Source organism: Microcebus murinus, chromosome 8, assembly GCF_040939455.1.
Source record: "Microcebus murinus isolate Inina chromosome 8, M.murinus_Inina_mat1.0, whole genome shotgun sequence".
NCBI lineage: Eukaryota > Metazoa > Chordata > Mammalia > Primates > Cheirogaleidae > Microcebus > Microcebus murinus.
This window is the reverse complement of record NC_134111.1, coordinates 18,505,669-18,518,262: the sequence shown is the minus strand read 5'-3', so window position 1 is coordinate 18,518,262 and position 12,594 is coordinate 18,505,669. Positions and strand designations below refer to the sequence as shown.

Sequence of the window (12,594 nt, the reverse complement as noted above, 5' to 3'; positions counted from 1 at the left end):
TCCTGTTCATATAAATGGCAGGGATAACTACTGGGCATCTACCCAAAAGATCAAAAGTCACTTTATGAAAAAGACACCTGCACTCGAATATTTATAGCAGCACAATTCACAATTGCAAAGCTGTGGAAACAACCCAAGTGCTCATCAATTCATGAATGGATTAATTAAATGTGGTATATGTATACCATGGAGTACTACTCAGCTTTAAGAAACAACGGTGATATAGCACCTCTTGTATATTCCTGGATAAAGCTGGAACCCATTCTACCAAGTGAAGTATCTCAAGAATGGAAAACCCAGCACCACATGTACTCACCAGCAAATTGGTATTAACGGATCAACACCTAAGTGGACATATAGGAGTAACATTTATCGGGTGTTCGGAGGGTGGGAGGGGGGAGGAGGGGATGGGTATATACAACCATAATGAGTAAGATGTGCAATGTTTGGGGGATGGACATGCTTGACGCTCTTACTCGAGGCGGCAGGGGGGCATGGGCAATATAAGTAACCTTAACACTTGTACCCCCATAATACGCTAAAATAAAAAAAATAATAAATAAATAAATAAATAAATAAATAAATAAATAAATAAATAAATAAATAAATAAATAAATAAATGGCAGGGACAAAATTAACATCTAGTTTCCAAGTCCAGTTATTCTTTTCATTATACTACTTTTGAAGTTTCTTCCCCAGATTGTCTTATGCACATATTGCCAGGAGTGTGATTATAATAACTACAATTAGAGTAAAAATAGCTATCACTTATCAAAGGCCTATTATATACCAGGCAGTCTCATAGAAGGTCCTTTAATTCTCACAATAATCTCACAAGGTTTTGTTAGCCTCATTTTATAGATGAAGAAACTGAAATGTCTAGTTCAAAGGCATACAGTAATTCATGCAGGGATTAAACTGTAGTATGGGTAGCTCCCAGGCTGAGCCATTCCAACACACTACACCTAGGAGACACTCTAGCCCTCTACTGTATCCCCCTCTCATCCTTACTATAAAGCTTTTTCTAGACTATTATCAAAGTGATCTTTCAAAACTACAATTCTGATCATGTTGATCTTCTGCTTAAAACAGTACTAAACTGCAAGATAAAATCCAGCACTTCAGCATGGCAGGTTACCTGCTACCTCTGCAGCCTTGATCCTGGTCACTCCCTAGTAAGCACCCTACAAAATACCAACTGTTCAACAGCTCTCAGGCCTCTGCTATTCCCCTGTTTCTAAAGCCTTTTCTTCAAGATTCAGCTCAGGTGTCCCTCTTTATGGAAGCCCTCCCTGATTCCCACTGCCCAGACAGAGACAGATGTACCCTCTGCTTTGTCCTCACAGTCCTTCTGCCAGACTATTCAGGTGCAACAGGGTATTTTAACTGTTGTTTACTTTCTTTCTTCCCACTGTACTAGTGGGGATTCTCTGAATGTGTAGACTTTGTTTTACTCATTTTATATTCCCAATTAAGTGCCTGTCACATACATAGAAGGGACTAAATGTAAAATGAATAAATGAGTATGCATACAGACCTATAAAGACAGAACATTTAGTTACCAGGAGAATAGTATTGAGGACATCATTATTCAGTGGTGACTCTTCTGCACCTCTGTGTTTTCGTATTTTCTTCTTTGCAGTGTGTACCATATTTGATACTGATAATTTATGAATTGGAACTGGTGCTGGCTCTGTCAACTTTGACAAAGCATGAGTTATATCAGCAGTTTCTATAAAAGGAATAGAAATGAATATAAATTATATCACCAACCTTAGTAGGTTAAAGTGATGAGTAAGTTGATGGTTATATAGACTATTTTACTCATTCTTTTCACTAGTGTTACATGGTCTCAGAATTATTAGATTTTAATCCACATTTTCAGCTTTACATGCAAGCATAAGTGAAAAAGGTGTCATACAAATTATTTCTTCACAGGAGACTTCAAAAATAAACCTCTAAAACTCTACTTTTCAAAATATCTTACATTTTTGTTTTTGGTGGAAAGAACTTATTAAACGCACTTAATCTCTTAACAAGCTCTGGGTATAGCCTAAAAAGGAACGACAGCTGTCTAATCCACTAAAACTTGCTTCTCCAACTTAATTCAAAATGAGAAAATACATGAAAAGTTGCCTTTCTAAAGAAAATGGTAAAATTTGCAACTAATATTAAAAAAAAGTTGATTACCTCTTCCTTCTTCCTCAAATGAAGATCGTCCAAGAATCTCATCAGTTGACTCCTTTCGACGGCAGATTTTAAAAAATTCAGTGACAAAATCACCTACATAGAAAATAAGTTACTCATTTTGACACTTAATTGAAAAAAAATCAATCTTATAAATTAAAATATGTCTTCTCACAAAAACTATTAACTAAGATATGGTAGAAAATAAAATCATTCAGTTTTTCCATGAAAGGAAAAAATTAACCCTATGTCACAGGTAGCCTTGTTCTTCCTTCCTTTCTCTCCATGTCCCGGGATATTAAAAGTTTTTCCTTAGAATTCCTTCTAGAATGAAAGAAAAAATAATTGTACCTAATATTAAGCATTTACTATATAACTCACTGAGACAAAAGGTATCCATCATCAGTTATATAAATAACAAGAACATTACTGTATGTTTATAGTAGTCTTCTTTCCCCAACTGCTATCCTACTAGAATCTAAATCCATTAAAAAAAATAATAAAAAAGAAATTCTAAGGCCAGGCATAGTGGCTCATGCCAGAAATCCTAGCACTTTGGGAGGCCAAGGCAGGAGGATTGCTTAAGGCAAGGAGTTCAAGACCAGCCTGGGCAACATAACAAGACCCTATCTCTTAAAAAATATATAAAAAATAAGTGGAGTATGGCGGCACAAACCTATAGTCCTACCTACTCAGGAGGCTGAGGCAAGAGCACCACCTGAGCCCAGGAATTCGAGGTTGCAGAGAGCTATGATCATGCCATTGCACTCTACACTTGGTGACAGTGAGACTCTATCTCTGGGGGAAACAAACAAACCAATCAACCAACCCCAAGAAATTCTAAAGATATGTTTCTAGAGGATTATGTTGGATAAAGGCGTTTCAGTTTCTGATGTATATTAATGGTATGTTTTGTCATTAAGAGGGAAAGGGGTCTGCTATCTTCTAAAGAGCTTCAATGAGGTGTGTTTCCACAAAGAAATTAATGCTTAATAAGAACTGTCAGTACTAAAGTACATCTAAGTTTTATAATTTAACAACTAGTTCTGAATACACCTAGCACATTTTTGGACTTTCTGAGAAAGGTAAGAAAAGTTTATACATAATCTAGTCATATAAAGTAGTCAAAGAGGTAGGGTGAGATCATGGACAGTAACTTAAAATGAGAACACTTTCAATTCTTTCAATTCTAAGGTCCTCTGGAATTATCATAGAAGTCAGTGGATGAGGTATAAGAGGAAACAATTTAGTAAGTACATTTTAAAATGTAATAATTCAATGATTAAACAATAGAAACCATTTACTGTTCATTTACTGTAAGAAAGACATTGTGTTAAATGTAATATACACATACACACAGGTACATAACCTTATTCGATCCTCCCAATAACCCTACAAAATGTATACTTCTGTTATCTCTATTTTACTGAAGGACTGTGAGGTTTGAAGAGATTAAGAAACCTGAGCAAACTAACGGATCTAGGATTTGAAGCAATGTCTATTCAACTCTAAGACTCTTGATATTGACGCTATACTATTTCCCTAAAGCCCCAGACAAATTTGCCAATGGCAGGAATTTTACCTTTATACATATTTGTTTTCACTATTATATAGTTAGCACAAATGGCAATTGCTAATTATTAATAGCATTTGACAAACAGTACATCATGAATGATAGAGAGCCTAAGAAAATAATGCTTTAGAGAAATGTATCATTACTGTCATAATAAATATTTAGTAACTCCATCAGTTGAATGGTAATATATCGAGTGATATGGAGTGAAGGTGGCATGAACAAACATAAGAAATGGAGAAAATATTTTCATGTGCACTAAATATAAGGAGGAAAAAGATGAAAAGGCACATTAAGGAGATGGGTTCAGAAGACTTCATGAAAGAGATATACCTATAAAAAAGGGAAAGAATCCCAGACATGAGATACAATAATACTATCTAAACAGCAATTAATATTTTTCAAAGTACTTCCATTTATGTTACTTCGCTTGGTTTTTCAAATAACCCTGTGAGGTGGGCAAGATTATTTACATCTCTTTTCCCATATCAGAAAATAGGTTTGCAGATGTGATACGCCTCTAAAGAAGAACTCTAATGCACACTGTCAAGAATCAGTGCTCTTTCTCATTAGATAACACAGGTCCAGGGGGAACAACAGAAAGTAAAAAGGGCTCCACTAACAGGAAGAGAAGATACTGTCTATACTACAGGAGAAAGAAAGGGGAGTAACATAAAAACATCAGAAGAATAAAACTGAGATAATTAGAATATAATGGATAATTCTAAAGTATAGCAGGGTATAGACTACTACAGTTACATAAAACTGAAAGACAAGAAAAATCCTGCTAGTGGTATTCAAAAAAGGATTCACTGCTGTTAGCAAAGATTTTTACCACATGATGTTAACTGAGGAGGTGACAAAAATTAAAAAAAAAAAAAAAAATTTTTTTTTGATAGATGAAATAAAGTGTAAAGAATGTATTCAGTGTTCCTGATTTGGAAGATAAGCAGTTTAGTGGTATTTCCACAGAGGAACATAATATATCTTACCTAGCAAACACTGAGGATTATCAGCTTTTCTTACTCTAACAGACCAATGGGGAGCTTGAAGAGGATCCAGATCACTAAAATGCAAAACAATAAATATAAGATCCTAATTAAAATAATCTGCAAGATTCATGAACTTAACAAAATGCAGTCTAATGAAAATTTTATATGGAAAGACAAGCAATTCATTTAGTCACCCTTAAACTAACGATTATCCAAATACACAGGCCATATGGTTAAGTTTTTTAAAAATAGTATCGTAAAAAAAAAAATCAAAGTTCTTAGACAAAAAAAATACAAAAGGAAACACCAAAATCAAAACAATCAAAAAACACATATAAAAATGATTCTGAGCAGCCAACATACACTAATAACCTAATGAGAGAATAATACTTTAAGAATATACTTTAAGAATAATATAAAAAGGAATGAGAAACAAGCAAATATGAACAATTATCTTAAACAACCTGGTTTTAATATCACTTTTAATAAAAAAAAAAAAAGAGTATGGAAACTTGCATAAAAATGTCCTATTTTCTCAATTAAATAGATGAGGGTGCATCCACTTAATAAAATACTATGGAGCAATCAGAAAATGACAACAAAGACCTCCAATGTCTGGCATAAAAGATGTAAAATAATATATTAAATGAATACAGCAAATTAATATATAAATTTAAACTTTAAAAAGATATACACCAAAATGCTAATTGGCTACTTTTTAAGTAATGGGATTATAATTAGTTTTAGGTTCTTCTTTAAACTTAAGTTATCTGATGAAGAAGCACTCGTGTTACTTTCACCATTAGCAAATACAAGAAATTTAATTATGAAAAGAAAAGGTGTACTATTTCTCACTGTTCTACATCAAGCACAAGAAGGTACTAAAATTGCCTTCCTTTTTCTCCACATTGTTCCTAGATAATGCTTACTGCAATTTTCAAGTTGTTTCCACTGCAAAGGAGCATAGGGCATGGATGTTTTATTATTTCCAATATTTAATAATCAAATATTATTCTTATACATCTCTTCAAAGATCATCATCTTTGAAGACAAACATCATCTCTTCAAAACACTTCAGTAAATGCGTTTTACCAGCTAAGAGTAGTTCAACAGAATTATGTACTGAATCCCAAACTGCTTAAGAGGTATCTTCTTTGCTAAAATATAATAAAATTTAAATTACTTATTATCCCTGAACTAAGGCTCTCACCTCTACAACTACCAACCTAAAACACATCTCTAATACATATTAATCAGTCCAAAAAATAGAAAACTCGACCAACCTTATCAGAAACTCATATAAACAAAAAGGAAAATTGCTAGCCACTTGGCACTTAATTTACTCTACTGAAGTTTTTCAATTTCAATGTATTACTCTTAACATACTTACGAATAAACATCATTATCCACTATGATCCCCTCGGTTAGATGAGGCCATGTAGTTGCTAAATGGAGTTCACTAAAACATAAAATATATTCAAAAGCTTTAATACTGTACATATATCTTCTGACTCAGCAATTCTACTTCTAGAAATGTAACCTAAGAAAATAAAAGTCTGTTAAAAGTGGTGCTATATTTATAATACAATAAACTAGAAACAACTGGTTCAGCAAACGGTAGCATCTCTTTATGAAGCTAATGCTTTGCAAACATTGAAAAATCGTGTTTATACATAATGGCCAAAAAGTGTAAATAACCCACCAACTGATGAATGGATAAACAAAATGTGGTATAACCATACAACGGCACATTTATAGCCATAAACAGCAATAAAGTACAGTAGTCCCTCCTTATCCACAGTTTGCAGTTACCTGCAATCAATTGTGGTATGAAATATTAAACAGAAAATTTCAGAAAAAAAAATTCCTAAGTTTTAAATTGTGCACTGTTCTGAGTAGAACCATCCTTTTGTCCAGAGTATCTTCACTGTATACGCTACCCACCCATTAGTCACTTAGTAGCTGTCCTGATCATAAGATCGACAGATTACAAGAAGGGTGAGTATAGTACAGTAAGGTATCTTGACAGAGAGAGGGAGACAGAGATCACATTCATATAACTTTTATTACAATATATTATTATAATTATTCTATTTATTATTGTTGTTAATCTCTTACTGTGACTAATGTATAAATTAAACTTTATCATTGGTATATATGTATAGGAAAAAACAGTACATATAGGGATTGGTACTATACAGAGTTTCAGGTATCCACTGGAGGTCTTGGAACATATCCCCCAGGGATAAGTGGGGACTACTGTTCTGATTAATGCTACAACATGGATGAACCTCAAAAACATTATGCTAAGTAAAAGAAGCCAGACACAAAAAGCCACATATTGTATGATTCCATTTATATGAAATGTCCAGAATAGATATTAATAAATTCATAGAGACAGTTTCTTTTGGAGGTAATGGAAATGTTCTGGAATGACATAATGATTATGGCTGTACAACTCTAAATACTAAAAACCACTGAACTGTACACTTTCAAATGATAAATTTTATGGCAGGTATATTAAATCTCAACTTTAAAAAATCATGTTATAAGTTCACAGTGGGCAAACTTTTTCTACAAAGAGCCAAAGAATAAATATTTTTAGGGTTTATAGACCATGTATGATCTCTGTTATATATTTTCTTTTGTAACTCTTAAAAATGTAAAAACCATTTTAAGCTCACTGACCATACAAAAATAAGCTACTGGCCATACAAAAATTGGCTACTGGCCAGATTTGGTCCACAGGACATAATTTGCCAAACTCTTATTATAGATGAATATTAAATTTCAGAAGGTTTTCGTGTAAAATGAAAAAATAAAGAAAGCAGGTATAGGTCTTTATTTCTAGTAACTACATTCATCTCAGCAGACTACAGTATCATAAAGCACAGTAAAATCAGTATCAGTATAAATTTTAAAAGCAAAATAATTCACAATTCAAATGGTAGATTGAAATTCTCACCTAATAGGATCCTCACAGGCACCAAATGGTAACTTGCCAAATTCCAGGCCTCCAACTTCTCCTCCTACAAGGGCATCTATATCTAAACAAAAGAAATAGTTTTCCATTATTTGGCAAAAAAATATAGAAATAAGAATCTAATCTAGTTAGGTTAAGCCCTTTGGAAGATTATAGCTTTATAAGTGCCTATAACAGAACACATGTAGCAAGCTAAAGTAAGTTATAGCACATATAGCAAATATTAAGGACCTCCCCTGAGAAAATTAGGGTTAAAAGGACATGCTTATTTCCAATTTACTCGGTATTTCACCCAAGCCATGTATTCTAAATTTTACCCTTCTGAAATATTCCTTGAAAGAATATTATTTCTGTAAAATTTGTTTGTATTTTCAAAAAATGTGATTAATATGACATGAAATATTACCCCTGTATTAAAACAATTAGTCACCAACCTACATTCATCAGTTTTGCTGTCAATAATTTCCTAACAGCAAATTAGCAAATTTGTTACCAACAATAAGAATTATATTCTGGTTAATAATAGATGGAAATATTTAAAAGTTCAGGAAAGAACCTCCTTTCCATTATGAATGGTCTATGAGACTGGAGGAAAATTTAGAGGGAAGATCACTCTTAGCTCTATCCCTCCTGAGGAAGTAAAAAACACTTCTAAAAAACATTTGCTAAAATCATGCCTGATAATTATCTACACCCTAACTAAATTATTAAAATTAGTCATTAAATATGGATTACCTGATTCAGTAAATTTTCTCAAGTCAATTCATTCCATTTTTCCAACTAAAGAATGCTTACAATAAAGATCATAACCACTAACATTATTACAAGATGTGAATTTTTAAGAGCTATAAAATTATAATAAGCCCATTTTTATAAAGTAGTAAATTAAAAATTATTACTAAAATATAACTGTGCAAAGGTTTTAGCTGAATTAAAAGTTGAAAAGCAACACTGTGGAATGAAAACCATGGGAGCCTGACTAGTGTTTGAATGTAAATTTTACCACTTGGTGACCATGTGATCTTGAGCCAGTCCTTTAAGAAACTTAACAATCTCTAAGAAACTTACATCTCTAAGAAAGATAATGCTAATCTTGTAGGTATATGTGAATTACACAAACTAGGATATAAAATGCCAAGACAGTGTCTAGGGCATATTGCCTAGTATGTTCAGTCCCTCCCCCTTATAAGAGAAAATGTTAAGAATTTGTATGGCCTTCAATCCACTGAGATAGGAGGTTAGTATTTTTATTCCCATTAAAAAACTTGGCAATACAACATTAACAAAGACCTTTTTTACAATCAGAATTATAATGCTAAGATTCTAGTTCTTGGGCTTCTTCTTAGATCATCAGCAGACCATACAACCTTGGGAGATCTTTTAAAATTGCTTAATAGTAAAGTGGCCTTGGGAAAAAGAAAGAGGAGAGTAAGAATTGAAACTTCTAACTAGAAGTAGCCTACAGATTGTCCAGTGGGTATTGTTATCTGAGAACTAAAATTACTAATACAAATATTTGAGTCTTTCTTCTAATATAACTCTAAAGCTTAGCTTTTATTTCTTAGCTGTAATTTAGATAGTCTTTTTACCGTACATTAGAGTTTCAAATTCTTCAGTGGTATACAAAGTAAAATAGTAGCAGTACTCTTTTAACTCCCTAAAGCTAAGGATGTATTACAGTAATTTTTATATCATCTCATACCTATCAATCCTTATTTTCAATCTTATTAACTACTTAGAACAAAAATAAACAGTAAAGAATATTCATTTCTTTCTTTTGGGGGGAGATAGACTGGAAAGTGTTTTCAAGCTAGTAAAATTTATATAATTATTTATAAGTTTGTATTAAATTTCTTATTAGATGTACTTGAAAATAACTTACACACGTGAAAGAAACACACAGGAATCAAAACCTCACTTTATTAGAAGATTGTCTATAAAGGTGAGCTTTTCTAAAACTTAATGTGCTATTCATACTTCTGTCCTTAGCACAACCTGGCCTATTACAGGCTAATAATTAATGAATGTTGAATGAATCAGTTTATTAATGGCTAAGCAGGCAAACTGATTTTGGTTACATTTTTATAAAACGCAAGTTAAAATATTCTATCATTTTCCCCATAAGTGTGTGTATATACACACATATTTTTCTTCTCTGCTTTCCTTATTTAGTCTTCTTAAAACTCTAAGGTTTTCTGCATGTCTGTTTTCAGCTTATGAGTGTGACTTCTCTTATTATATTCTAAAAAGAGACATTTTAATCATTCACTTCATAGTAGTTTACAGCACATGATGTTCCACACAGGGGATGTCTTATAAATAATATCAGCTTTCAAAGACAGATTGTCAAATATAGAACAGTACTGTATCTAGAGAAAACCTACAGAATTTTTCTATAAGAGAAAAAATAATAATAAAAGTGATGAAATCAGCAATATTACACCTAAATTACAAATACTGTTAATGTGAAATACGATTAAGTATAATAATTTTAATTTTTGAATATATTTTCTTTCCTATTTATACTCAGTAAGTTAAATATTGTTCTAAATGACCTCACCTGGAGGTTGCTGGGGCCAAAAATACTGCTGCCAATCCTGAAGTACATAGGTAAATCGAATAGCAATACTAACTGGAGGCAATGGAGTTAAAGGACATCCCTAGAAAATATATGCAAAACAATACCATGTAAATAAATACTCTTGTTCTATTAAATTCAACATCAAAATTTTGCACTTATGGAATGGATAAAATATTACCTTTATGAGCCCTGGATTTTCACATTCTAGTGTTAGACAACAGCATGCATATTCTGACCATTAAAAACATACGCTATTTTAGCCATTCCACAGGAAAAATAAGTCACTGACATTAACATAGCCACAGATGCAGAATTTAGGAAATCATTTTCATGGAAGAAATTCTCATAGGCCAAAAGCTCAAGAGGTGAATCAGGGATGATCAAGAGGAAAGATCCTATAGTAATGAACGGTACTGACAAATGTTAGACTGGGCTTTAAAAAATGGAAAAGTAAACTCTGCAAAGAATCACTGTATATTTATCCATGTATTCGGGTATACACGAGACTCCCATAATTTCTGCATATTGCTTCCACAAATGTTTTCATTTGATGTAGCTTTAAAAAAAAAAAGTAAAACAAGGCCAGAGGGCAAAATGCTTTAAAATAAAGTTGGTTAAACTACTTATAAAGGAGATATTAAATTCTGTTAAGCAAAATACTTTTTCAAAATATCTTATAATTTTATTTATAAAATACAATTCTTACTATTCACCTCAGGCATTAAATATGGAAAAAAGGTGATTCACTTTTCAAATAAGTAAAACTATTAGGTTGGGGACATGATGTCTTTTCTTTTCTTTAAATGAAAATAAACACAAATTAAAGTCAGTCTCACATATTTAACCACAGCTTTAGACTAACAAATGGTCATTCATAAAAAATAGATTAATGAATCAGTTAACAAAAGAAAACTTACAATTATCTGTAAATTCACTAAAAATCATAAAAAGTAATACTATCCTCCAAACATCATCTTATGACCTCAGCTTCCCTTCATAACGCTCAACCTACACTAACATAAAATAGGACTTAAACATGCATAGGAATCTTTACCTAGGGAACTTGGGAAAATGCAGATTCAATACTATTATGCATGTCTCACCAGCTTCCAGGTGTTGCTAATGCTGCTGGTTAGGAGAAACCACACTCTAAGTAGCAAAGGAGTAAGTGACATTTACATTTAGCTCAGCAGTGGCATCTATAAATGTCACTAGAATCTTTAACTGAATACAAACTCAATCTGAAGTCACAATATAAGGTGGCTGCCCACAAAAAAGTTAAATCAATTTTGGGCTGCTGTGTCCTAGACAAGCAAGGGTAAGATTTTAGATGGTCAATATATCAATTTTTTAGTCAGGTCAAGATATCAAATGAACATTTACTCATAAGGTGCAAATGGTTTAGAAGCCGTAACAAGGTCACTCTGACATATAACCTCTGATCTAGTCACACAGTAATATAAATACAGAAAGAGATAACCAGAAAGAAATAGCTAGGATAAAAAATGACAGAAATATCTATGTGGAGCCTAGAAAAGATACAGAAAATCAAAAGGGATATGTGGAGTTCAGGGCACATGCCTGATGAGTTCCAAGTGTGTAGGAAGGCACTGACAGCCTAGGATGACAGACTGCGTTAAATGAAAGCAAAAGAACTCAGTCCAGAGTAAGGGCATTACAAGACTTTCTACTTAAGCCAGGCAGCCCTAGGGTAGGGCACTACCAACGACAACTGCTTGATACTTGCTTAATGGGAAGTTAAGGGCCAGAGGTTATTGTGTGAGGGGAAAAAAAATCTTCATTCTTTCGTAAACAAGCAACTCAAGATTCTAAGACTAGATCTCAAAACCCCCAATGTCACCACATAGCAAGAGGCTCCAAACACCATTTTAAGATTTGGTTCTGGCAGGGCATGGTGGCTCATGCCTGCAATCCCAGCACTTTGGGAGGCCAAGGCAGGAGAAATGCTTGAGGCCTGAAGTTAAAGACCAACCTAGGCAACCTAACAAGACCTAGTCTCTACAAAAGATAAAAAAATTAGCTGGGCATAGTGGCACACACCTGTTGTCGCAGCTACTAGGGAGGCTAAGGTGTGAGAATTATTTGAGCCCAGGAGTCTGAAGGCTGTAGTGAGATATAATCGCACCAATGCACTTCAGCCTAGGTGAAAGAGCGAGACCCTGTCTCCCAGAAAAAAAGACTTGGTTCTAAAATATTCTTCAATTGTAAAATTATAAAACCACTAGAAAAGATGGATGGGAGAGAAAGTTAAGTTTTA

The 12,594-nt window shown here is 33.1% G+C and overlaps 1 protein-coding gene across 3 annotated transcripts in view; it reads right to left on the bottom strand.

Annotated features, from left to right (window-relative positions):
- The window catches only part of RAB3GAP1 (RAB3 GTPase activating protein catalytic subunit 1), a 107,011-nt gene that overhangs the window by 37,720 nt on the left and 56,697 nt on the right, over positions 1-12,594 (bottom strand). For all 3 annotated transcript variants that reach the window (XM_012740106.2, XM_012740107.2, XM_012740108.2), the window contains exons 8-13: positions 10,296-10,395; positions 7,718-7,799; positions 6,143-6,211; positions 4,753-4,826; positions 2,191-2,283; positions 1,563-1,732 (exon numbers count right to left, since the gene is read on the bottom strand). In XM_012740106.2, coding sequence (XP_012595560.1) covers positions 1,563-1,732; positions 2,191-2,283; positions 4,753-4,826; positions 6,143-6,211; positions 7,718-7,799; positions 10,296-10,395 — 588 coding nt within the window. The remainder of the gene's footprint in view (positions 1-1,562; positions 1,733-2,190; positions 2,284-4,752; positions 4,827-6,142; positions 6,212-7,717; positions 7,800-10,295; positions 10,396-12,594) is intronic.